Genomic DNA, 27,233 nt, shown 5'->3' with positions numbered 1-27,233 from the left:
GTGGGTCTGAGATGAGGTTAGATACTTCTTATATTCAGAAATTTGGAAAAACTGAAGTGGACTTGCCCATCCAATCAATAATATTGGGCCTTTTCTCCAAAGAATTCTCTTCTCTATTTTCATGAGCTAAAAGCTTCATCACCCAAAATGAGCATTAAACATTAAAACAAAATACTGCTGGCTATCATGACAAAGAGAACCTGATTTTGTTAACTTACCTTTACCAATAAATCAAGCATCAGAAAATAATATTTTCTTTTCTCATCTTCCTTATTCCACAAAAGACATCGAACAACAGGACCAACAAGATTCCAGCCCATATTCTTAATGATGACCTGTAAAAACATTTTTAGAGTAAAGAAAATACTGCCATCTATAGGGCTCTTACAGTAAGTTTTCTTAACTTGAAGGAGCTTAATATTTCCTCTGAAATAGCTCTGAGGCAAATGAAGCCAACAGCATCTCACCACTGACTTCTCAGGGTTGGCTATTAACAACTCTCAACATTTTAAAATAGTTCTTAATACTCTCACTGAAGAAAGGTGAATGGACATTTACTTTAAACCAGGTAAGTTGGTCTTTTTTATACTTTAGTTTCTCTATTTCTAATAAGAGAATTGATTTGAGCAAATACTTAATTTTCACGGAGAATTTTGCTCTCCTGATTCATAAAGAAATACACCCAACCAAAAAAAAAAAAAAATTACACCCAACACTTATGAACCTTTTAAAGTAACTTGGAACATCTGTAAATATATTATGATTACATAACTTATGTAAAAAGGGATACCACTTCAGTTACCTTCTCTTCAACATACAAGTTATTTCTATTTTCAAAGATATTTCAGAATGTTTACCACACAAGTAAAAGTTTATGTTCTTAATTTGTGATTCACATTCATAATCAAAGCCTCTATTTCCAGAACTAGCAATAATATACTCCATTTCTCTGGGTTGCTTTCTACTTCAACTTATCAGTATTTAATCAAGAATACACTATTATATGTCAAGTCCCTAAAATATTCTGGTGCTATAAATTAAGTAAGGTAATATCTCTATCCTGATAAGAGTTTACCTTCTAGATTCACTCATTAAAAAAACACATCTATTCCGGAAGACAATTAAGCACATACTCCCTCCATGACCCCAGTCTTATAAGATAATCAAACCAGAGTATTGAGATATAGCAGAACTGCCTTCCACCTAGGAAAGGCAAGAAAGGCTTCTCTGAAGAGACAGTGGCTAAGCTAAAATTGTTAGGGAAGTCTGTCAGGTGGAAAATATATTTAAGGCTCTGAAACAGCAATGTGTAAAGGTGTAAGACTTAACATGTCCTAGAGAACTAGTAACAGAATATGTTAGCGTATATGAACATATAGCTCACAAAAGAGGAAATGTCTTTTGTATTTTTGCTCACTTATCAATTAGACATTTTAGCATCTGTCTTTATCAATCTGCATGAGCTCCCTTCTTGTATTTACGACAGATAATTATTTGTTTTTTTTGGTTGTCCTTATTTTTTTATAAGCAAAATACACTTACTTTTCTTTGATTCTTTTCCTATTAGCTTTTAAATCTAAATTGGTTTCTCTCCTTTAGAGATTCATAAACAATTCATTTATATTTCAACATATATACATTTCACCTTTCTTTTTATTCAAAAGATTTATGTTAGAAACATGGAATAAAGGGCGCCTAGGTAGCTCAGTTGGTTAGGCTTTCAGGTCTGGATTTTGGGTCAGGTGATGATCTCAGGGTGGAAATCGAGCCAGTGTCTGGGCTCAGCAGGGGGTCTGCTTACCCCTCTACCCCTCTCCTCCACTCATGCTTGCATGCACATGCAGTCTCTCTTAAATAAATACATCTTTAAAAAATATTTTTTTTTAAATGAATGCTTGAATCAATTTTTTTTTTTTAAACAAATAGCAAAACAATCATTCTTGGGATGCCTGGGTGGCTCAGCTGTTAAGTGTCTGCCTTTGGCTCAGGTCGTGAACCCAGAGATCAGGACTGAGTCCTACATCGGGCTCCCTGCATGGAGCCTGCTTCTTCCTCTGCCTATGTCTCTGCCTCTCTCTTTCTTATCTCATATGAATAAATAAAATAAAAACAACAACAACAACAAAAACAATCATTCTTTTTAGCTAATGGGAAAGACAACTCAGCTGTTCTAAATATTTTCATTTCATATTCATAAATCATTCCATACTAGTTATTTCTTCTGCCTGGCATGCTCTCCTTTCAGATAGCTCTTCTCCCTACAGTTTACTCCTCTCCTTCCTTTACAAATCTCTGCAGTCTCACCTAACATGGTTCATCCCCTAGTTATGCTTTATTTTTCTCTATAGTATTCATCACTTTCTAACATATCATATAGTTTATTGGTAGATACCTGTCTTCATTAGAGTTTAAGATCCATATGAGCAGTTTTGTTTACTGCTGTATCTATTCCTAGCATCTAGACAAGGGCTTGTTAAAAAATAGGTGCTCCATAAATACATTTTGAATGATGTCTGTTATCTTTAAGGGTAACAAATTATATTCCCTCCAAAGTTTTGATATTCTGTTGTTTTTATTAATTTTTTCCAAATTACTAAATATTTATTCCACCATTACCTATTAAGACTACTCTTGCTTTTTAAAACTTAACTAGGGGATCCCTGGGTGGCTCAGCGGTTTAGCGCCTGCCTTTGGCCCAGGGCGCGATCCTGGAGTCCCGGGATCGAGTCCCGCATCGGACTCCCGGCATGGAGCCTGCTTCTCCCTCCTCCTGTGTCTCTGCCTCTCTCTCTCTCTCTATCATAAATAAATAAAAAAACCTTTTAAAAATAAATAAATAAATAAATAAATAAATAAATAAAACTTAACTAGCTCCTATTAGACTCTACTTTTCCAAATAAGCACTTCTTTGCCTTTCCATTGGTGTATATCTACCCTATAAGTAATCTCTGAGAATTAACTATATGGGAAATTCTAGCTTTAAATAAGATTTTGCATATCTGAAATGAAAAAAAATAATTTTGATAAAATACTTTACAAACATCATCTCAGCTGCAAGGTATCTAGTCATTATGTAAATAGTGAATAATTATGAGGAAAAGGAATCAATACTAACTATCCATAAACTACACCTTGTTTAGTTTAATACTAACTACCTACAAAGTAAGATTATCCCCAAATGACACATGAGAATGCCAAATTTAGAGATTACTGGCATGCCTAAATATCAACTAAAATGTGGCAGAACCAGGAACTGCATATAAATCTGTTTGGCTCCAAAGCCCATGCGTTTCCCACTATACCAATGGATATCCAATGGGGGCAATTTTGTTCCCTGTCTACCAGGGGACATTTGGCAACATCTGAGGACATTTTTGATTGTCATTTCAGAGTGTAGGGTGGTTACTATAAAATATCTAGAGTATTAATGTTGAGAGGCCCTATACTATAGGACAAACTATTCATATGGCCTTTTTTTTTAATTTACAAAAAAAAAAGAGTATAGTAAATCTTGATCAAGCCTGATTGCATCACCTGGCAAGAAAGCTAAGCTGCAGTCAGTTTGAAATACGGTCTTATAGGGGATCCCTGGGTGGCTCAGCGGTTTAGCACCTGCCCTTGGCCCAGGGCGCAATCCTGGGGTCCTGGGATCGAGTCCCACATCGGGCTCCCGGCATAGAGCCTGCTTCTCCCTCTGCCTGTGTCTCTGCCCCTTCCTCTCTCTCTCTATTATGAATAAATAAATAAAATCTTAAAAAAAAAAAAAAAAGAAATACGGTCTTATCAATGTCTGAACCTTTGAATTTAGCAAACCACACATTACAAAGATAATTCTCAACCTATTAAACTTAAAACTCACCAAGTTCAAAAATATCACTATCACCCAATTTTCTTCTTTTGTTTCAAGTTTTTATTTAAATTCTAGTTAACATAATCACCTAATTATTTTTTTAAAGATTTTTATTTATTTATTCATGAGAGACACAGAGAGAGAGAGAGCGCAAGGCAGAGACAGGTAGAGGGAGAAGCAGGCTCCATGCAGGGAGCCTGACATGGGACTCGATCCCAGGTCTCCAGGATCAGGCCCTGGGCCGAAGGCAGCACTAAACCACTGAGCCACCTGGCTGCCCAAAAAAACTTCTATGTAAATAAATAGTACTGTAAATGAAGAAAGAGTGTGCTCCTGGAAAGATGATCTTTTCTTGTATAAAAAGGCAAGTACGGGGCAGCCCGGGTGGCTCAGCGGTTGAGTGCCTGCCTTCGGCCTGGGGCATGACCCTGGAGTCCCAGGATTGAGTCCCACATCAGGCTCCCTGCATGGAGCTTGCTTCTCCCTCTGCCAGTGTCTCTGCCTCTCTCCCCGTCTCTCTGTGTCTCTCATGAATGAATGAATGAATGAATAAATAAATAAATAATAAATAAATAAATAAATAAATAAATAAAATCTTAAAAAAAAAAAAAAAGGCAAGTACAAAGACAAAAAATTTGGCAGTGTTGCCAACACTGCGTCCCAGGAAACATTTGTTTCTCATTCCCAAAAGATCCTTTTCCCATTGATGAAAATGATTTTTCAGATAATTATAGCTGCACGATATTGGCCAGTAAGGATATCTAAGTCTGCTCCTATTCTGATTTTATGCACCCAAATATTATCTTTTTACTTCTTTAAGATTTTATTTATTTATTTGAGAGAGCGAGAATGAGCAGGGGAGAGGCAGAAGGAGAAGCAGACTCTCTGCTGAGCAGGGAGCCTAAAGCAGTGCTCCATCCTAAAACCCAGGATCATCATCTGAGTGGAAAGCAGATACTTAACTGACTCAGCCAGCCTCCTAAATATTACCTTACTTAATATCCGGTTTTCCATATATATCTGGCTTAAGAAAGAGAAAGTGCGGATTACCAAAAATGAGTATCTAGGTTGCCTGATACTTACAGTACTAAATGTAAATTAATAATAATCCAAATGCCACTTTTGATCCCTAAAGCAGAAATAATCCTTGCTCTTTTAAAGCACTTTACTCAAACTATATCAATTATTTCATTTATTCTGCCCTATTGCTAGTTGTTTACATGATTATCTCTTCCACCAGACTATAAGCACCTTCAAGTGTATGAATAGCCCTAAGCCCTTTTTTGTTTTTCATGTTCCTACTGTAGAAATTTGATTCTTAAATGTTTGATGAATGAGTGGATAAACAATAGCATCATATGGCTATTATCTTCCTAGTAAAGACTAAAAAATACTCATAAAGATTGCACTTACCTTATTCTTTTCATTTTGAATAATTTCTAGTAGCTGCTCTATGTGCCCTTCATCTATGCATCTTTGGCCTGCTAATTGAAATAGGCCAAAATCTTCTTCTTGGAAGTCTTGTTCTTCTAGGATTTGCTGACAAAAACAAAATGAAGACAAAACGTTTGGTGAATAAAAAAATTCAATAACTACTTGATTTATTCTCTCTCTGGAAATAAAAAGGAAATTTGTTTGAATTCTGAGTAAGTTGCACATTAGCATATGTGTGAAAATGATAAGCCTGAAAAAGTAGTTTAATGATCTTGAAATCCACACTGCCAAAAAAAATTCTACAATAAAGATCAATATTAAAAATTTTAAAGGTTAGACAAGTAGGTCACTTGGAGAGATAATCCAATCTGCCTTCTGGCCCTCCTGCTATTTATTCACAGGTCAAACAAAGCAAGGATTAGAGAAGATAAGCAATTTGAGTGACCCTAAGTATAACTAAAAATAATCTTGCATTTAACTTTACAAGAAAAAAAATTACTTACACATCTCATTATTATGGATTGAAGTTCTTCCACAGCCATTCCTCGTTATTTTTCCTAGTTTTTATGCTGAAATATAAAACAGTTAACTATCAGTGATATTACAGTTTTAATGAGTTATGTTTCATTCTGATGAATTATCAGTAAATACAATAAGGAAAATACGACATTTTAAAGCTGAAATATTTTGAATTAAAGCATTTTAGCCTAAGGAGTAAAAAACTGTTGCATCTTTTAGGTTTTCTAGAATAGTTTTGAAAGATGTACCTGAAAAAAAAAAAAAAATCCTCCGGGGTACGCCCAAACAGGAGCGCAAATATGGGCTACGTAAATGGCTTTAAAAAGGCTAAGTATTTCTTTTCTGAAAAAATTTCCCAAGTGTTCCTGAAATCAGTTCTAGTCAATAGGGAATTTTAAAAAATGCTTTAATGTCCCACTTGACAAACACTGGAGCCTACACAACTCACCCCAGAGCGGGTGAAAGTTCCGATGCCCACAGTCCCAAGTGCGACCCGGACATTCTTCTGTAAGAGATGCGGTTCCCCAGTAACCCAGTTGGTGTAACCGCCTTGCCGCACGGACGCGAAGGCTCGGCTCCCGCAGGCGCCGTGTGCCCACCGGCAAGACCCTGCCCCAGGCCCGCAGCGGGAGCCGGGTCAGCCGGGTCAGCCGGGTCCCCGCGGCCGCGCGCTCCAGAGCGGATAAAAGCCCAGCGCGCGTGCGGACTGCATCCAAAGGAAGCCATTTCTCCCGATTCCTGCGGGCCTAGGCGTTCGGGCCCATGACCTCGTGGGGCCTTGCGGGCCGCGGCGCCGGCTCCCCCGCGGCTCACAGCTGGCCCCGAGCCCCGGCCACCCCCGACGCCCGGGCTCGTCCACTTACCGCCGGGCCTCTCGCCGCTCTCAGCGGCTTCCTCCACCTCCTCCGGCCGCGCAGGCCTCTCTCCGGGCCCCGCCCCTCCCCGGCCGGCCCCGCCCTGCGCTAGCGAGGGGGGCGGAGCCTCGGGGGAGACGCCGGGTCCCGGGCTGACCTTCTGACGCGTTTCCCATGGCTGACTCCGCCGGGCCGCGCTCGCCGGGCCTCAAGGCTCGGACGCCCCGCGCTTCCCGAAACGCCTCAGGTAAGAAGGGCCTGAGAACCGAGCCCCTCGAGGGTTCCACACGGAGGCGCGCGGGACACACCCGGAAGACTGCTCCGGGGCAGAGAAGGCCCAGAGCGTCCCATCCCCGGCCTCGGGTCTTCTGGGAAAGACCTCCACACCCTCACCTCTTCACACCGGTGTTCCAAGATTTGCCCCAGAACCGGTCTCTGAGGGAAAGGGAGTAGAGGAGCTGGAGTCTAGAGCTGGCTCGCCAGAAGGGGCAAGCGACCGGGGCAGCCCGGCTTGGAGATGCACTCCTGCTTTAGCTCCGGGTCCTCTGAGGCGTCACCCCACCCCTGCTCTTTCCCTGTGAGCGAACATTCGGGGGAACATTTCGGGTTGCCTACACCTCAGATTTGCAGGAGCCCGGGACCATGCAGCTGTTTTACATGAGAAAATTCAATCCCCGAGGAGATTACATTTTAACCAAGAAGAATTCGGGAATAATTAGCAAACTGAATTCCGCTTGCCCATGTCATTCGTTTTGCAAACGGGATTGGAAAGTAACGTGTGGGGAAGAAAGAAAAAAGGTTGTCTGCAGTTTCGGTAGGAATCTGTCCTGTAAACTAGTGTGCTTGCGAAGACTTGAACTCCACAATAATTTTATTATTATAAATGTAAAATATTTTTATTGTAGGTGCTAAACAGACAAATGCTTTAAAACAAGAAGATGCTTCTAAAAGGTAGGAGAACTACTTGGACAACTGCATTAGCTTATCTATTTATCTCATGTTATTTTAACCATTTCTATAAACAAGAATGGGAGATACTTAAAAAAAATTATGCGAAAGAAAGAGAGGATCAGAAAAGCACTATGATTTCTCATATATAGACTCATTATATCTCTCTACTCCAGGCTTTAAGAAAACCAAATCAAGACACTTTTAGATTGCTGGTGAAGGTATGAGTATCTGTAGAAAGATGTCTAAGGGAATAAACATTCTTCAGTTAAGCAGGTACTCCTTTTCCACCTCTTCAGGTACACTTGCCTTTTATTACTTTATATACCAGAGACTCCAAGAAGCCTTTACTGTTCTTCGTTTACATTATGTCCATATTTTCAGCAAAAAAGTCCTATTCTGTTGCTTGGCATCTCCTAAACAGACTAGATTTACCTCCTGTCACAAAGTTTCTAGAATAGGAGTAGTCTATGAGAATGATTTAAATACATAGGTCAGTATTTTATTCTCAAAAAAAAAAAAAAAGATTTATTGGGATACCTGGGTGGCTCAGCAGTTGAGCATCTATCTGCCTGTGGTTCAGGGCATGATCCTAGGATCCAGGATCCCCTCTCTCTCCCTCTCTCTCTCTCTCTCTCTCTCTCTCTCTCTCTCTGTGTGTGTGTGTGTGTATGTGTCTCTCATGAATAAATAAAATCTTAAAAATATGTTTATTCATTTTAGAGAGTGAGCAAGTACATGTATGGGATGCAGGTGAAGAGGGAGTAGAAGAAGAGGGAAAAGAGAGACTCTAAAGCAGACTCCCCACTGAGTGTGGAGCCTGACTCAGGGCTTCATCTCACAATCCTGAGATCATGATCTAAGCTGAAACCAAGAGTCAGATGCTTAACCATCTGAGCTGCCTAGGGGTTTCAGTGATTTATCCTTTCATATCAGGCAGGTAGTGGCTGTCATTTACTCATTCTTTCAAAAATTATTTACCAAATAGGAGATATGCCAGGCCTGTGTTAAGCCCTGAGGATAGGTTTTGAGCAGAATAGACACAGTTCTTTTCTACTGGAACAGAGAAATACCGATTAAATTGTCACAACTGAATACATAATTACATATTGTGATAAGTGCTATAAAGGAAAAGACTATGAAGTTATCAGATGGAACTAATAGGTGTTCAGATTAGCTGGGGATTCTCAGGGAAAGACTTTGCTAAGGAAGTAATAAACCTAGCCCTGAAGGCTAAATAGGCATTAACCAGAGTCCTGAGGAGAGTCCAGCCAGAGATGGCAGTATATATGAAGGCCCTGAGAAGAAAAAGGTCAGTTCAAGGAAAGGAAAGATACCCGTAGTAGTGTATGGCATTTTGAGCAAGGGAAGAAAGGAGCATAGGAAAAACTTAGGATTCCATTCTTAGAGAATCTGGTGGGCCATGGTGAGAAATTTAGATTTTCTAAGTTCAAATGTAGTAGTATATGGCATTTTGAGCAAGGGAAGAAAGGAGCATAGGAAAAACTTAGGATTCCATTCTTATAGAATCTGGTGGGCCATGGTGAGAAATTTAGATTTTCTAAGTGCAAATATGAAAACATCAAGTAATAGAGTGATGAAATTTAAGTTTAAAAAGTTTTAAGAGGAGTGCCTGGATGGCTCAGTGCTTGAGCATCACCTTTGGCTTGGGGCGTGATCCCCAGGTTCTGGGAGAGTCCTGCATGGGGCTCCCATGAGGGAGCCTGCTTTTCCCTCTATGTCTCTGCCTCTCTCTGTGTGTCTCTCATGAATAAAAATCTTTAAAAAAAAAATTAAAAATAAAAAAATAAAAGTTTTAAGATGTTAGCGATGGTGATCATCTAGGAATAGAGAAATTGGATGAATTTGAGATCTATATTTTTAAAGATTTATTTATTTACTTGAGAGAGAGCATGTGAGAAGAAATTTAAAAAATTAACAGATGGGAGGTACAGAGGGAGAGGGAAAGAGGGCTTTCTGCTGAGCAAGGAACATAGTACAGGGCTCACTACCATGATCCTGAATGGAAACCAAGAGTTGGACACTTAACCAACTATGCAACCTGAGTGCCCCTTGCAATCTATTTTAGAGAATATTTCCCTGTGGAGTAGCATGACTTGGTTTTATGATACACTCCAAGAGTAAAGTTAATACTGATAATGATGGTAATTTGCAACTTTCTTCAATTGTGTGATCTGACCACAGACCCAAGAAGATTATATTTTATTTTGAGCAGCATAGTGTGAGAAGTATAGATACACTGAAATGTATTGGGGGCAAATTACCCAGGATGATGAAACAATTAAAAATCCATGGGGTAACTAACCAAATAGTTGTTGAAGGGAATGAACCTTTATAAATCTATGCCCACTGAAAAATACTTCAACATCAATCCAATCAAATACTATTAAGCCAGGAATTAAAGAGCTTTACAAAAATGTAAAATAATTCTTCTCTTTTCACAAAATATGTAATAGGTTCATTACTACTTTTGTTACATGAATTAATAAGTGCTCTACATTTTTCTCATTTTTAATCCAAATATGGTGAATATCAATACATAAAATCCACAGAAGCAAAAGTTCTAATTTTTAGAGTGTAAGGCAATGCTGAGACTGAAAGATTTGAGAACCATTGCTATACACCATACTATCTGTCATCATTTAGGACCAGAGGGCAACAGTGACAAAGGGCTGTTCGTGGGAAGCAGCTCTAGGCAACAGTCAAGAGTAAGTGTAGTGGGGCGCCTGAGTGGCTCAGTGGTTAAGCCTCTCCCTTTGGCTCAGGTTGTGATCCTGGGGTCCTGGGACCGGGTCCTGGGATCGAGTCCCACGTCAGGCTCTCTGCATGCAGCCTGCTTCTCCCTCTGCCTGTGTCTCTGCTTCTCTCTCTCTCTCTCTCTCTCTCTGTGTCTGTCATGAATAAATAAAATCTTTTAAAAAATAAAAATAAAAAAATAAAATAAAAATGTGAGTGAGTGTAGTGTGGCTCTTACTGCAGGTTGAGGTAGTTAACTGCTTGAGTCAACAATTCCTTAGTGGAGGTTGTAGACTGATTGTAGTACATGGCATAGCTTTTATTGGTAGGCAGCAATATGAGAAAAATAAAATAATGTTTTTCATAAAGCCAAATACATTTGATATAAACAACTGCCTTTTAATTTGTATCCATGTAAAAAATAATAATAATAATAATAATTTGTATCCAAGTCTTTTATACTTCTTTGATGTAAGAATGGCCTTTATGAAATCATGGGAGAACAGTTGTTAGTTGCAAATTTCTTCTTGTTTTAATGTTCCTATTTGGCAAAAGAAATAGTTGGCAATCCTGTGTCATCCTCCTTTTTTTTTTTCTTTTAAGATTTATTTATTTATTTATGAAAGAAAGAGAGAGAGAGAGAGAGGCAGAGACATAGGCAGAGGGAGAAGCAGGCTCCATGCCGGGACCCCACGCGGGACTCAATCCTGGGACTCCAGGATCGCACCCTGGGCCAAAGGCAGGCGCCAAACCGCTGAGCCACCCAGGGATCCCCCATCCTCCTTTGTGGTAGAATATTATTATTATGTTATATTGTTTCTGTAGAATGTTATTGCTCTAGGCAAGGAATTAAGAGTGTAAGGTCTTGAGAGTCAATTAAAGGAGGGCGGTAAAATGAATACATTAAAGATCCAGATATGAGAGCCAAGTCAAGGCCCAGGAGGCTGGCTGAGGTAGTTCTGGTGGGAAAGTAGAAACCAGTGCAGGAAACGAGCAAATAAGTTACCAAGATGGTTGGATATCTTTGGTCCTATGGCAAGGATTCTCAATCCCTTTGCTTATTAGGATTGTCTGGAGCACTTTTAAGAAACACCAACCTCGGGCAGGCCCGGTGGCGCAGCGGTTTAGCGCTGCCTGTAGCCCGGGGTGTGATCCTGGAGACCCGGGATCGAGTCCCGCGCCAGGCTTCCTGCATGGAGCCTGCTTCTCCCTCTGCCTGTGTCTCTGCCATTCTCTCTCTCTCTCTCTCTCTCTCTCTCTCTCTCTCTCTCCTCTCTCCCTCTCTCTGAATAAATAAATAAATAAATCTTGAAAGAAAGAAAGAAAGAAAGAAAGAAACAAACAAACAAACACCAACCTCCAGTCCCCGTCCTCAGAGATTCTGATTGAATTAGTCTATAGTGGGAGCTAGGCATAGTATCTTTTAAAGAAATCTCCTTAGGGGCACCTGGGTGACCTAGTGGTTGAGCATCTATCTGCCTTTGGCTCAGATCATGATCCCAGGATCCTGGGATCCAGTCTCGCATCATGCTCACTATAGGTAGCCTGCTTCTCCCCCTGCCTATGTCTCTGCCTCTTTCTCTGTGACTCTCATGAATAAATAAAATCTTAAAAAAAAAAAAAAAGAAAGAAAGAAATCTCCTTAGATGATCCTAATGTGCAGCTAGGATTGAGAACCACTCTCCTAGAGCCATTGTTAATCAGATAGACTCTGCTTTTATGTTCCATGATGCGTAGAGACCAGCAAAGGATGATAGTCCTACTGGTGCCAGGGCAAGGACTAGCCCTCCTAGGAAGATTGTTTTCCTAAACTACATAGTCCTATCAATATAGTTATTTAATAAGACTTAATAACAAAAGCAAACACTTCCTTGCAAATAGGACTCTATCTTGTCAGACTGGGCTATCCTTAACTTTTGAGACTTGACACAAATTTTTACTTATAAGAACAGCTGTAGTTGTCTTTTCCCCCTCCAATATTTCCTGATTTCTAAGGATTTCAAAGGAAAAGTTGTCTTTTTAGGTACACACAGGACTGACTGAGAGAGTATAAACACTAACTGGCAAAAAAATTTCACCTCATTTACTTCCTTATACTCTAAGCCTTGGAAATCATCCTGTCATTGTGGCAGACTTCTGTGTGTTAATACTTTTAAAGTATTGGATCAAAAGTAAAAACATTAAAAAAAAACATAAAATTAAATAGCAGACTTCTATGTGTTAATACTTTAAAAGTATTGAATCAAAAGTAAAAATATTAAAAAAAATAAAATTAAATAGCATGTTGTATTTGTACTATATTCTAAGAAAATTGGCTATGATAAAACTTGTAAGTAGAATAATTTCTAAATTTTATTTTATTTATTTTTTTGAAACATTTTATTTATTTATTCATGAGAGGCACAGAGAGAGAGAGAGAGGCAGAGACACAGGCAGATAGAGAAGCAGGCTCCACACAGAGAGCCCAACATGGGACTCAATCCTGGGACCCCAGGGTCACCCCCTGGGCCGAAGGCAGGCACTAAATTGCTGAGCCACCCAGGGATCCCCCCAACTTCTAAATTTTAAATAATTTTTTTGTTTTTTAATTTTAGGAAAGCAGAACTAGAAGCAGCTGTGAGAAAGAAGATTGAATTTGAGAGAAAAGCTCTTCATATTGTTGAACAGCTTTTAGAAGAGGATATTACAGAAGAATTCCTAAGGGAATGTGTATGTGTTGAGAAATTATTACATTATTTAAATCTGTATGATATGAAACTTCCTTGCATTATCAAAATCTTTGACTCTGTTCTCAGTCACAAGATGCAGGGAGCATGCTGTGTAATCCATGCATTTTATTTTTTTTTTCAAAGATTTATTTATTTATTTATTCAGAAAGAGAGAGAGGCAGAGACACAGGCAGAGGGAGAAGCAGGCTCCATGCAGGCAGCCCAACACGAGACCCGATCCCGGGTCTCCAGGATCACACCCCGGGCTTCAGGCAGTGCTAAACCGCTGCATCACTGGGGCTGCCCTAATTCATGCATTTTAAAATAATCAACTATTACGCATTCCTGGTTGTATAATGACTTTAAAATACACTAAAGAAAAATAACATGCCTGTTTAACCGCTTAATAATAGTTCTTTAAACAAGTCTGCTAATCTCACTTGATTTACATCACTTTGCACTAATTTTCCCAATGTTATTTTCCATATTCTGTGTGTTGTCCTATTTTAGTAACAGAAGGTTATTATTTTTGTTAATGTAGTTCTTTTAGTTTTGATATTTTAAAAACCTGAAATATAGATCACTTATGATTTAACACATAACAAGAGAATTGTAATCTGTATTAAAAGTTGTTCTTTTTTTTAACAACTCTATTGCGTTAAAATTTGACCATGAGTATATCAAAGGGAAATAATTGATACTAGTTTATAAGTACCTAATCAGTCCCCTGTACAGGTTTTCAGAAGCTGAGAGATTTTGCAAAAAATTTGTCAGGACTCACAAGGACACCTTTGATATACATTGTTTTTAAAGATAGTTCTTTAAAAACAGGTAAATTATATTTTATTTTACATGTGACTAATTTTTTGAATAATACATTTTTAAAATGAATTTCATTTTAGTGTTTTGCTTTGGAATAGCAATCGCTATAGCACCACTTCTTTTTCCTGCCTCAGATTTATTTCATGAACTATGTATCTACAAAGATGCACAGTCTCCTGGCAGAAGTTTTTTCAGGTTGTTTGTATTTTTAATAATAGCTAACATTTTTGAGTGCTTACTATGTGTTGAGTGTATTTATTTTCTCCTCTCCATCATACCTATGAGCTAGACATTATCCCTCTATTTTCAGATGAGATCAGTGAGGTGTAGAGCACTGATAAATGAAGTTTTCCAATAATTTAGCAGAGGAAATGCTCCTCTCATTTCATTGTAGGGGAAGTTCATCACACCTGCTCACTACAGCGATGTCGTGGATGAGCGTTCTATTATCAAACTCTGCGGTTATCCTTTGTGTCAGAAGAAACTAGGAATTGTAAGTAACAGATATTTTAAAATAGAAGCTTTAATTTTTTATATTTAGCAAAATACTTTGTAGATAAGACAAGAAGTGAACAGGCTTGAACTAATGACATGAGTTAGCCAAAGTTATGATATGTAGATAATTTAATCTTGTAACATAAAGTTTATATTTATTACTTGAATTCTTCTTAAGCTATACTTTTTTTTTTTTCCCCTTTAGGTACCAAAACAGAAATATAAAATTTCTACCAAAACCAATAAAGTCTATGATATTACTGAAAGAAAGGTAAGCTTAAAGGCTGTTCTCACTGTGGCAGTTAATTTTTAATATACTAAATGGAATTTTTTTAAAAAGTTGAAAAGTTTGCCTTTTAGAAAGTAGCCATGCTGAAAGTTTATTTGAAAATATTTCATTCAAGATATTAGAAAAAACTGCTCATGCTTTAATTAATACTTGAACATTTAAAAATTCAAAGTGCAGGATCACCTGGGTGGCTCATTCAGTTAAGCGCCCAACTCTTGATTTTGGGTCAGGTCATGATCTTAGTGTAGTGAGATCAAGTCCCACATCAGGCTCCTGTGCTGGACATGGAGCCTGCTTAGGATTCTTTCTCTGTCTTCTGCCTCTCCCTCCCCCGTTAAAAATAAAATTTAAATAAAATAAAATTTAAATTGAAGATTAAAATTTGTGCATACCAGCACAACTTAAAGCAAGTAAACCAGGAACAGAATAGAGATCCAGAGACATACTAACCATGTATGTGGATACTTTGTATATAATAACAGGAATATTGTGGATCAGTGGAGAAAGTATGAATTTTTCAATAAATAGTAGTGGCACAACTAGTTATCCAAATGGAAAAACTGAAAATTGATCCTTGTTTCAGTGTACATAAAAAAATCAATTTTAGGTAGATTAAAGATTTAAGGTTAAAAGATAAACACTGTTTCAAAGAATATGGGAAGGTTTCTGTAAACATGGAGAATTTCTTAAATAAGATACACAATTACAGACAACAGAGGAAAAACTGGTAAGTTTTTTTCTACATTAAAATTAAAAGCAAAAAAAAATAAAAAATAAAAAAATAAAATTAAAAGTATTTGCTTATCAGAAGTTTCCAAAAAAGAGTGAAAAGCCATAAATCAGAAGGAGGTATATTTCCATAGAAATGACTAAACCTAGTAGAATTTTTTTCTTTTTTTTTTCTGAAAGAAAGAGTGCATATGTGTGTGAATGGGGGTAAGGGCAGAGGGGGAGGGAGAGAATATCCATCTCACAACGCCAAGACCATGACCTGAGCCAAAATCAGGAGTCACTTAACTAGCTGAGCCACCCAGGTGTCCCTAGAAAAATTTTATAGAAGGAACTTGATAATGAATGAAAAGATGATCAATCTTGTCAGTAATCAGGAAAACAGCAAATAAAAACATTGATTTACATGGGCAGCCCGGGTGGCTCAGCGGTTTAGCGCCTGCCTTCAGCCCAGGGCGTGATCCTGGAGACCCGGGATCGTCCCAAGTCTGGCTCCCTGCATGGAGCCTACTTCTCCCTCTGCCTGTGTCTCTGCTTCTCTCTCTCTCTCTCTGTCTCTCATGAATAAATAAAATCTTTTAAAAAATAAAATAAAAACATTGATTTACATTCTCTCAGCCCCCAAATTAGCAAAATTATAAAAATCTAACAATATTAGGAACTCTTTATACTACTGGTTAAATATTAGGAACTCCTTATTCTACTGGTTAAATAAAATTGCATCCTTTCTGAGAAGAAATTGGTATTATCTTTCTGAGAAATTGGTATTATCTAGTAAAGTCAAGTTCACACATTTTTTATGGCCAAACTTTTCTGTTCTTTGGTATATATTCTTAGGGATTTCTTGCCCATATGTATTGCTATGTATGTATAGGAATGTTCCTAGTTGGATTAACAAAATATGCTATATGCATAGAATAGAATGTTCTTCACCCTTTTAAAGGAAGGAAATTCTGACACATACTACAGCATAGATGTATTTGAAGACATGTTAAGTGAAATAAACCTGTAAAAGGGACAAATATTAAATGATTCCACTTATATGAGATAACTAGAGTAGTTTGATTCGTGGTTACAAAAGTAGAATGGTGATTATCTGAGGAGGCAGATATGGGGATTATTATTTAATGGGTATAGAATTTGATTTTGCAAAATGAAGAGTTCTGTAGATGGATGGTGTGATGGTTATACTACAGTGAGAAGGTATGTAGTGCCCGTGAACTGTAACACTTAAGAATGGTTAAGATGGTAAATTTATTTTACAACAGTATTTTTTTATTTTAAAAATTCTTTACAAATGTTTATCAGGCACATTGTAGTGATAGCAGAAAAGTTAGAAACAACTCAATTATTTGTAAACAATAAAGGTATAAATATAGAAACTACACCTCCATGAATCTGAAAAATATAATGTGGAACAAAAAAAATCCCAGAAAATATAGCAGTACAATTATATTTAGACAAAGTTTAAAATTAGGCAAAACTGAATGATATCTTTTGTAGGTATGTATATATAGATAGCAGTACTAAAAAAAGCAAGGGAGTTAGGAACACACAGTGTATGATAGTGGGGAATATGGAAGGTGATGCTATCTGAGACAGACACATCGAGAGCTTCAAAGGTATTATACATTATTTCTTACCTTGGGTTGTGGACTCATGGGTTTTCATTATTTGAACTATGTTTTCAGTACATAAGTTGTGTTTCATAGTAAGAATGAAATAATTTGCTAATTAAAATTTTTTTTCAGTGCTTTTGCAGCAACTTTTGTTACAAAGCATCTAAGTTTTTTGAAGCACAAATTCCTAAAACTCCAGTATGGGTTCGAGAAGAGGAAAGGTAATTTAAATCATTACATATAATTTGTTGATATATTCCAGCTTTCTGAGATATGTAGAGAGTAGTGCTAGTTTTCTGTAGGATGTTACCATTGTACACATTTTAATTGTGGGGAAATGGCTTTATTTTAAGCATAGTTATTAAGTATTTTACACTTAAAATCAGAAAATTAATAAATATAAATGGTGTTTCTTTGCTGTTTTCATTTTTTAAAGATTTTATTTATTTATTCATGAGAGACACAGAGAGAGAGAGAGAGGCAGAGACACAGGCAGAGGGAGAAGCAGGCTCCGTGCAGGGAGCCCAACATGGGACTCAATCCCGGGTCCCCAGGTCACGCCCTGGGCCAAAGGCATCGCTAAACTCCTGGGCCACCTGGGCTGCCCCTGCTGTTTTAGTTTTAATCACAAAGCCTGAACGTCACTTCTGCTATGTTAGTTATTTCTATTAACTCTATTAGTATAATAATCTTAGAGTAAGAATGTTAAAGTTTTCAAGTAGATACTAGATCTTAGGATCCAACTGAATTTTGTTAGAAAACTATGTACTAAAAAACAACTATGTACAAAGGTTAAAAAGTTCAGGTTACCAATTCACTCACTATTAAAAATCAGTACAGTATTTTTTTTAATTTAAACAAATCCAATATAATTTTTAGCAAAAAAATATTATGAACACTCCCGGGGTTTTGCCTCTTAGGAAATGTTTAAACTTTTACAACATTTCAGTAGTTGCTGAATTTGAGAGAAAATTTATTATTGAGGAGCAAATGCCATATGTAGAAAAGGTAACAAAAATTGTTATGTGATTGAACTATGTTGTCCAATTTCAAACAAGGTTAAATGAAATAATGTCCCAAATAACTCATGTTTCATAGAGAATATTGCAACACAAGGCATGTGGTAAAAGAGTATCAATGCTAAATGAACTTAATGACATAAACATAATGAGATGCAAGTTAACTAAAGACCTTTGCCTAAAGAAAAATCTTATTCAAGTCTTATCTGATGCACAAGGTAATATGAAACCACTGTAGTTTGAACTAGCATCATTTGTACTGAGGGACAGTCCTGTTGTTGGCTGACACCTTTGCCTGCAGATCCAATGCTGTGTGGTTTAGAATATGTAAAGGGGCACCTGAGTGTCTCAGTCAGTTAAGCGTCTGACTCTTGATTTCAGCTCAGGTCATGATCTCAGGGTTGTGAGTTCAAGTGCTGTGTTGTACTCTGCACTCAATGTGGAGTCCTTACGATTCTTTCTCCTTCTTTCGCGACTGCCCCTCATTCACACACACTTTCTTAAAAATAAATATATATATAGAGAGAGAATATGTGAAGCACACCACTCTATGACCTTTGTTAATTGAATTACACATAAAGAAGACAAACTTGTTCACTACTTCTCCTCTAGCCTTTCTTATTTGAAGGATAAAGGATTGTAGCATTGTCGAAGGTGACTGGGGACCTAAGAGTACCTTCTTAACTATTACTTTTCTTTTTCTCCTTTCTTAATGTTTGTTTCAACAGAGCTGCTTATTGCCTCCTCAGTCTTAGGACAGCTGCACATATTCCATTCCCCAGCTGTTAAAATCAGTGTTTTCTTAAGTTATCCTTAACATTGTTTCCAGTGATATCTTCTCTAGTTAAATTTAGCCCATCCTCATATCTGCTTCAAAACTATTTACTAAACCACCCTTCCTGTCATCTTGATATTCTTCAGATACAGTTATTGGTACTTCCTTCAGCTAATCTAAAACAGTTTTTCCCAAAATCTTATTCTATGTTCAGAACGCCCACCTTTTCCCAGAATGTGAAGCTCTGTCACTTTATGCTTGGGGTTCTTGAAATTCTACTTTATATGCCCTTCCCTACCTCCCTAAAAAAGAAAGATGAAAATGGCATTGGTTTCCCTAATTTAGACAAATCAATTTAATTTACATTCAGTGTGTATAATGTGAGCTTAGTATCCAACAGGCTACCCACACCTGTACAAACGACACACACACACTTATGAAACCAAACCTGTGAGTTTAAATTGAAATGTTAATGGAATGGCATAACAAGCACACAAATGAAACAAATTTACTTATTCTAATGAGGACAAGTATTGGGGAGCCTTCAAATGCTTTTGAACAGAATTTGATCTGACACTGGTGTACAAAATGAATTAAAGAAGAAAAGATCATAATTAAAGAGCTGAAAGGCCCTTAGGGACAATTTAACACAACATCTTTATCAAACACGCTCAGAAAGATTAACTGTATTTCTTAAGCAAGTGATAGGTTCTCAACAATGCCAGGATTCCAGTTGTTTAAAAGTAACCAGTGAGTAACCTATAAATATATAATTGTATACAGTTATACTACATGTATAACAGTAGCCCTTATTTTTTATGATTCTTGTTAGTATATAACCATATTAGTATCTTTTATATCTCCAGTATCAGGTTTACCTTAATTTATAAATTCTTACTGGCAAGCATTATGTCAGTTTATTTCATGAATCCACTAGAGGTCACTGTGTCTTCAGAGAATGTTGATATTTTTAAGTGTTCCAAAGCTCAGAATTCTAGAATTCAGGCTTTTAAAAAGCCTTTCCAGCTGTTGCATATGTAAGCTCTACAGAAATGTGATTTTTAAAGTCTGCTCACATACAGTATCAGGTATATAATGTTAAATAGCGTTCAGAACCTATCTTTTTTTTTTTCCAAAGATTTTATTTATTTATTCATGAGAGATACAGAAAGAAAGAGAGAGGCAAAGACATGGACAGAGGGAGAAGCAGGCTCCATGCAGGAAGCCCAATGTGGACTCGATCCCAATACCACAGGATCATGCCCTAAACCAAAGGCTTAACAGCTGAGTAACAGCTGAGCCACCCAGGTGTCTCAGAACCTATCTTCTTTTAAAGGGGAAAAAATTGTTGCTTTTAAATGTCAGGATTTAGTATTTAAGGAAGAGATGTTTTCATTAGTTTAAAGTGTCATCATACTAAATCATATCACCATAATTAAGTCATAATTATTTTGTTTTATTATTTATTTTATTAATATTAATAATTATTGAATACTTAAAATTTAAAAAAATAAGAGCAAATTTTATTTATTTATTTATTTATTTATTTTAAGAGCAAATTTTAAAATCCATTCAAAGAATTGAATATTTTATTGCACTGACCACCATAGTATACTTTACATTATAATCCAGCACATGCATATTACTGTCAGTCTGTTATCAACTCTAAGCCTTAGTTTACTCATTTACAAAGTAGAAAGTTGCATTAATCTCTTAGTTCCCTTTAGTTCTAGTGTTTTAGTCTGAGTCAGTCACTGTCACCATAGTAAAAGTTTAGATAGGAAATGTTTTATTTATAAAAGTGATGAGAATTAAAATTATTGGCATAAGACTAGGGAAAGTCTGTAAAGAAGGCTGATAAAGGGTAAGATCAAAGTTTTTCAATTATGAAGAAAAACCAGGAATGTTTTATAGCATGTCCAGAACAATTTGAAGTTGACATCTTCAGGGAAACCATGATCTTGCACACTATTTGGAAATAGAATATTGAATTTGACTCAGTTTAGTTTGTCTTATATTGTTGTGAAAGCTAGTATAATTTACCAGATACCAAAATACTAAAATCTGTAGTGTCTTTTAACATTTCTAAAATACTATTTTATACCATAGAAAGCTCTCTACCCTGATAATAAACACATATAGATAGATTTTTAAAAGATTTAGACAAATCCATGAATTCTAGCTCCATACTTCTGTTGAGGCTTTGGAATCGGAAGGGGCCTTTGGAGTTTTCTACTCCCTCATTTTTATTATTAAAGTATGAAAAAATATCTGGATTAGAATCTTTAATGTCACGAGAACAGCCGTGTTTCCCACAAAATGTCTCCTGATACTGTCTCAGAGACAAAACATTGACCTAGATGACTTAGATCATGACGCAGTATGATGCTTCTCATGTTGTGAGTTAGAAATTTTTCACCCACTTGGTGGCCAGAAACAGACCACATACACTTAAATTCCTCTGAGACAGTGTACTCTTTTAGATAGTCATATAGTTATACTTATAAAATCTGTTTTGTTTGAATGTAGACTCTGACAAGTCTTGGAAGTTTCTTTATAACCTAAAAAATCAGGAGTTAAAACTAAGAAGGACAAATGTTGAGAATCAAATTATGGTTTGAAAAATAAAATTGGGGTGAATTGTTAATGCTGACAGAGCTAAAAGCGCCATCATGTGGCCCAGAATAGGGGATTTTCACACATGCTTCTTGGCAATAAACAGTATAATCTCAGAGGTGCGGAAGCCAAAAACCTCTGCAGAACAACTTCTATAACCTCTTCCTGAACAGCCACTTCTGTTGCTTGGTATACAGAATAAAAACTTTCTGAAAGAGGTTTTAACATGTCTCAGATTATATTTGGAAAATCTCCACCACAGGGGGGAATTGTAGCCTGCTGCTTCTGTTGATTTATGTATAATATACCTATTCTGACCAACACAAACACATGTATCTATATGCATACATTCAAAGAAGGTTTTTTGGCACAAGTTATTTCTAATTTTAGGTTTCTTTTGCTAAAGTTACAATTGATCATCTAATTTATACTTCAGTGAAAATAATATGAAATGTTTATGAAGAACCAGTTTGAAGGTATTCTGTAACATGATTATTTTTGTTTTTTAAGTTCAGCTCATGTCGATTAGATTGAGAACTATCTCTGGGGCAACAAACTTTGAAGGGGTTGAGAAATAGAGCAAAAAGAGATGGCACTTTTAACAAATAGCTTTTGAATTTCATCTAAGGGTAGAAAAGAAAGCAGTATAACTTGGTGCCTCATTCTTTCTAAAACAGATCATATCAAAACAAAATGAACTTTTATATTGAACCTTTCATTTAATACCTCATTAAGTCAAATCTAATTGATTTTAGTGTCATGTATCATTCTCCATTTTATAGTCTTGGAATCAGGAGACTGTTAAGGTTACTCATCAAATATCTCGAAACAGTGTTACATGTGGTTCTCTTTACCTGAAATCAGAAAAATGAAACAAAGGAGAGGAAAATAGTAGCTCCGGAAGTACATTGAGTTCCTATGAGAGAGGTTAAGCAAAGGAGATACCCTTACAACTTTGAGTCTTTTTTCTAACTTTAATTAGAGGCAGCATGTTGTATAGAGAGCTTGGACTTTAAAAGACCCAAATTTGAATCCTAGATTTACTAGTTGATTAACCTCTCAAAGCTTCAGATTCTTCATCTGTAAAGATAAAGTCATAAATCTCTGAGGATTAAATGAAGTAATGTAAAAACCAGCTAGCAGAAAGTATGGGAAGATGAAAAAGTCCTGTGGATAGATGGTGGTGATAGTTGTACAAAAGTGTGAATGTGCTTCATGCCACTCAATTGTAACTAAAAATGGCTTAAGTGGTAAATTTTATGTAATGTTATACCACAAAAAAACTCACCTATCATATGTAGGCACTTAGTATATTCTGATTTTCCCTTGCCTTTGGAAATTAAGTTTTCTTTTAATTCTTAGTATTTTTCCTCAAAAAATGTCATGTAGCTGGATATTTTTCATAAAACTATCTTAAATTGTATTCATGATTTAAAATAGTGTTTACATTTTGACTACCCCTTCATTCAGCCATACTTAGACCTATTCTTATATGGGTTATTCTGCCTCCAAGATCTTGAAATAAGAGCTTCCCGTTTCTCACCACAACCTCTATCTCATCTATAGCTATCACTCTTGAGTGTGCTTTGTGACCTCATTTTGACCTCCTGTCTCTACCTTAGCTCTGTTCTAGGTTGGCCAGACCCTCATTAAATTAGCTTTCTTGTGCACAATGGTCAGCAGTTATAGTATTGTCCTTCCAAACAATCCCAGATTCTTTATCCTTAACCTTCTACCACGCCCAGCTTATCCTAAGCTTCAGTCATCCTTTTTTTCTTTGCTTGGGTTCCTGAACTTTATTGGGTAAAGTTCTCACACACTTTAGGTAAGCTGTCTCATTTAGCTTTTTAGTGCTTTACATAAGCTGTGTCATTTAATTCAGTCCTTACAAGATCCCTGGGAAATATTGTTACCCATTTCATGGATGATGGAACTGAGGCTCACAGAATTTAGTGACTCACCCGGAACACTTGGCTCATATATAGAGATTTGAGATTTAAACCGAAGTCTGTCTGGTACCAAAGCCTACTCTCTGTGCATTTCTCTGGCCTGGTTACAGTTTATTCTGTGTAGTCTGAATTGTGTGCTCCCATTTTTTTTCTTTGTTTCTTATTGACTATCTGATACGTTCAAATCTTTTCTTCTGTCTTTTTAAGATTTTTAATTTATTTATTCACGGGAGACACAGACAGAGATGCAGAGACATAGGCAGAGAAGGAAGCAGGCTCCCCGCAGGGAGTCCAGTGTGGGACTCATCCCAGGACCATGGGATCACGACCTGAGCCAAAGGCAGACGCTCAACTGCTGAGCCACCCAGGTGTCCCAAATCATAGTAGATAATTTAACCTACTGCCTAACTGAAAGGATTGAGCACATTCAGCTGAATCTCCACTATTTTCTTCTTATCTTCTCTCATTTCTCTGCCTCATTGCGTATACAGTACTTTTCTGTGTTCCTGGTTCTTTTCTCCCTGAGGCTTGCTTCATGATTTATTCCTGTTTCTTCCTTTTTCAAGCTCTCCTTTCATACTGATTTTTTTTCTTCCACCTTAAAAAGGTTTTGGGGGGGAGGACAGAATCCTGAAAAATATCCATTAGATTTAGCATTTCTCTGTTAACTGGTGATCTTAGTGAGAGCCATCTCAATAGAGTAATGCATAAAGATTCCAGGAGGTAGGGATCCCTGGGTGGCGCAGCGGTTTGGCGCCTGCCTTTGGCCCAGGGCGCGATCCTGGAGACCCGGGATCGAATCCCATGTCAGGCTCCTGGTGCATGGAGCCTGCTACTCCCTCTGGCTGTGTCTCTGCCTCTCTCTCTCTCTGTGACTATCATAAATAAAAATTAAAAAAAAACACTTCTTATAAAAAAAAAAAATTCCAGGAGGTAGAGAGTTGATGACTGAATAGGAGATGTGGAATTGAAAAGTAGTGCAGACTTTAAAGAAAGCTTACAATGAAAAATGAGGGGGACTGCATGGTTGAAGGACAGGATTGGTTGATTTTTTTCTAAAGATAGACTTAAATATGATAACATCCTAAAAGGAAAGAGAAAAAAGGGAGAGGTTTATGGAGTAAAACCTCAGATCCATAGCGTTAGCTTTTATAATACAAAATGTTGATCTTTATAGGTCCAACTGAATCTGAGGCTTTTCTTCATTCACTCAACAAGAAGTTTTTATTTCTTCCCTAATTTCTTGTAGCAGCTCATGTATCTCATGATACAAGTATGATACTTACCACATACTCTCTTGAATGATGCGAAATGTAGTTGAGCCCTTTGTCTTAGTTTGATTCCTTGCTTTACTAGTCACTGTGTGACTTTCCACAGATTACTGATCCTTTAAGTACTCGTCTTTTTATCTGTAACGTGATGATAATAGTAGTAGATTCTTATGAGGATTAATATTTGTAAAGCTCTAAAAACAGGCATTTTCTTCCTACTAAATTGTAACGTCCTTAAGAATAAGAACTTAGTCTTTTTTTTTTAAGATTTTATTTATTCATTCATTCATGAGAGACAGAGAGAGAGAGAGAGAGGCAGAGACACAGGCAGAGGGAGAAGCAGGCTCCATGCAGGGAGCCCAATTTGGGACTCTATCCTGGGACCCCAGGACCATGCCCTGGGCCGAAGGCAGGTGCCAAACCACTGAGCCACCCAGGGATCCCCAAGAACTTAGTCTATATATTAGTATACCCAGCATAATTCATATATATAATAGTACAGAATTTTATTTTTGAAGGAATTTGGAGGAATGATAGAATATACTCTTGCTTTTGCAGGTTAGCTGTTGAGTATAAGAATCCAATTGAGGATCATTGTCTACACATATTTTCTTCCCTATAGTGATACTCAGATCTCAGTGTAGGACCAAATGCCAGACAGCTGCAAGGTACTGAATCTTGATAATTTTAGCCAAGAAGACTTGGGTGGGGATGTGGGATAGGAAAAATGAGAGAACTACAAGTCAAAGTGGGAGGATGTAGTCAGCAGGCAATAAAACTCTCTGTTGTGAAAGTTAGCATATTATTTAGGCCAAAAAAGCTCTTAATGGGAGTTATAAATATCCCCTGGAGCAGTCAAGGCTGGCTAGTCACCATCCAAGTAGTGTCCTTGGCCTTGAGGAACACCAAACCGAGATAGCTTCCATGACTAGAGTTTTAGTGAGTGGGAAGAAGTAGGGTAAACAGGGTAATTTGGGTGATTGGGAAAGGATATGCCTCAACTGGCTGAGGGACTAAGGAAGAAACAAAAATAGATTACATTTTTACTCTCAGGAAGCTCACTGCCCATTGCCTTATTTTGCCTTTCCTTCTAAATTTTTTATTATTGGTCTTGGGGAATTCCTGAACTACAAGGGGAATCTCTCAAACAGGGATGACAAATACTGGTTTCATCCCATATGCCTCCTGATGTGTGTACTGAGAAGGAATTTAATGGGAAAGAGTGCCTTGATCAGTTAGTAGTGCCTCCCTTACTTGAGAGGATTGATAGAACCCATTTCCTGCAGTGCCTCTTATGCTTAAGACTGAACGAAAGACGAATAGATTATCTAGATAATATTATATAATTGATGTTGTGATCTTTAATTATATAGAAAAATACTTGCAACTTTGACACTTTTTGATTGACAGCCTTTCAGTTTCATAATTCAAATGACCTCTGGTTCCATCTATCCATTTAGCTTGACTTTTTCTAATTGAAAGTTTTTTGCAGTGCCTTCATTGCAACCCTATTTCATCCTTTAAAAGGGTTTAATACTCAGTGCCGGGGATCCCTGGGTGGCTCAGTGGTTTAGCGCCTGCCTTTGGCCCAGGGCGCGATCCTGGAGTCCCGGGATCGAGTCCTGCGTCGGGCTCTCAGCAGGGAGCCTGCTTCTCCCTCCTCCTGTGTCTCTGCCCCTCCCCTTCCCTCTATGTCTATCATAAATAAATAAATAAATAAATAAATAAATAAATAAATAAATAAATAAATCTTTAAAAAAAATACTCAGTGCCTTAGCTTCTCTTTCATGTACACCTAGTTTCTTATGTTTACTTCTTTTTTCTCTTAATAGACTTTATTTTTCAGAGCAATTATAGCTTCATAGCAAAATGGAAAGGAAGGTACAGAGATTTCCCACATACCCCTTAACCTCATCCATGTATAGTTTCTCCCGTTATCAGCACCCTCCACCACATTGTACATTTGTTTCCACTGATGGGCCTATATTAACACATCATTATCACCCAAAGCCCATAGTTTACATTACGGTTCGCTCTACGCTTTATATATATCCTGTGGCTTTGGACAAATATATAATGATTTGTATCCACCATTACAGTATAATACAGAGTAGTTTTAGTACTAAAAAGCCTATGTGCTCCACTTATTCATCTCCCACCCTCTATAACCCCTGATCTTTTTACTATCTCCATAGTTTATCTTTCCCAGAATGTCTTATAGTTGGAATTATACAGTATTTGGCCTTTTCAGGGTGGCATATTTCACTTAGTAATATGCATTTAAGTTTCTTCCATGTCTTTTCCTAGCTTGATGATGGCTCATTTCTTATTCTTTTTTTTTTTTAAGATTTTATTTATTCATAAAAGACCTAGAGAGAGAGAGAGAGAGAGAGAGGCAGAGCAGGCAGAGGGAGAACCAGGCTCCACGCAGGGAGCCTGATATGGGACTGATCCTGGGTCTCCAGGATCACGCCCTGAGCTGAAGGCAGGTGAGCCATCCAGGGATCCCCTCTTATTGGCTCTTAATAGTATTCTAGTCTCTGAATTTACTGAATTTATTTAACCATTCACCTACTGAA

The 27,233-nt window shown here is 37.3% G+C and overlaps 2 protein-coding genes across 8 annotated transcripts in view; one reads left to right on the top strand and one right to left on the bottom strand.

The window, feature by feature from the left end:
- Positions 1–6,765, bottom strand: part of GLMN (glomulin, FKBP associated protein) — a 33,425-nt gene extending 26,660 nt beyond the window's left edge. The window contains exons 1-4 of one of the 2 annotated variants that reach the window (XM_025996496.2): positions 6,667–6,765; positions 5,788–5,853; positions 5,264–5,389; positions 219–335 (exon numbers count right to left, since the gene is read on the bottom strand). In XM_025996496.2, the coding sequence (XP_025852281.1) occupies positions 219–335; positions 5,264–5,389; positions 5,788–5,826 (282 nt within the window). In that variant the 5' untranslated portion in view covers positions 5,827–5,853; positions 6,667–6,765. Of the gene's footprint in view, positions 1–218; positions 336–5,263; positions 5,390–5,787; positions 5,854–6,251; positions 6,464–6,666 lie in introns of those variants that run through there. The other variant, XM_025996497.2, reaches the window with a different exon arrangement.
- The window catches only part of RPAP2 (RNA polymerase II associated protein 2), an 80,408-nt gene continuing 59,916 nt past the window's right edge, over positions 6,742–27,233 (top strand). For 2 of the 6 annotated variants that reach the window (XR_012000771.1, XR_012000772.1), the window contains exons 1-6: positions 6,962–7,471; positions 7,563–7,608; positions 12,957–13,071; positions 14,287–14,385; positions 14,593–14,658; positions 17,157–17,245. Coding sequence is in view for 3 of the 6 variants with exons in the window: in XM_072754626.1 (XP_072610727.1) it covers positions 7,300–7,471; positions 7,563–7,608; positions 12,957–13,071; positions 14,287–14,385; positions 14,593–14,658; positions 17,157–17,245 (587 nt within the window). In the remaining 3 variants the exon portion in view is untranslated. Of the gene's footprint in view, positions 7,472–7,562; positions 7,609–12,956; positions 13,072–14,286; positions 14,386–14,592; positions 14,659–17,156; positions 17,246–27,233 lie in introns of all 6 variants that reach the window. The other 4 variants (XR_003234686.2, XM_025996494.2, XM_025996493.2 and 1 more) reach the window with 4 other exon arrangements.

The sequence above is a fragment of the Vulpes vulpes genome, chromosome 3 (assembly GCF_048418805.1).
Source record: "Vulpes vulpes isolate BD-2025 chromosome 3, VulVul3, whole genome shotgun sequence".
Classification (NCBI taxonomy): Eukaryota; Metazoa; Chordata; class Mammalia; order Carnivora; family Canidae; genus Vulpes; species Vulpes vulpes.
This window is presented reverse-complemented; position numbering and strand designations above follow the sequence as displayed.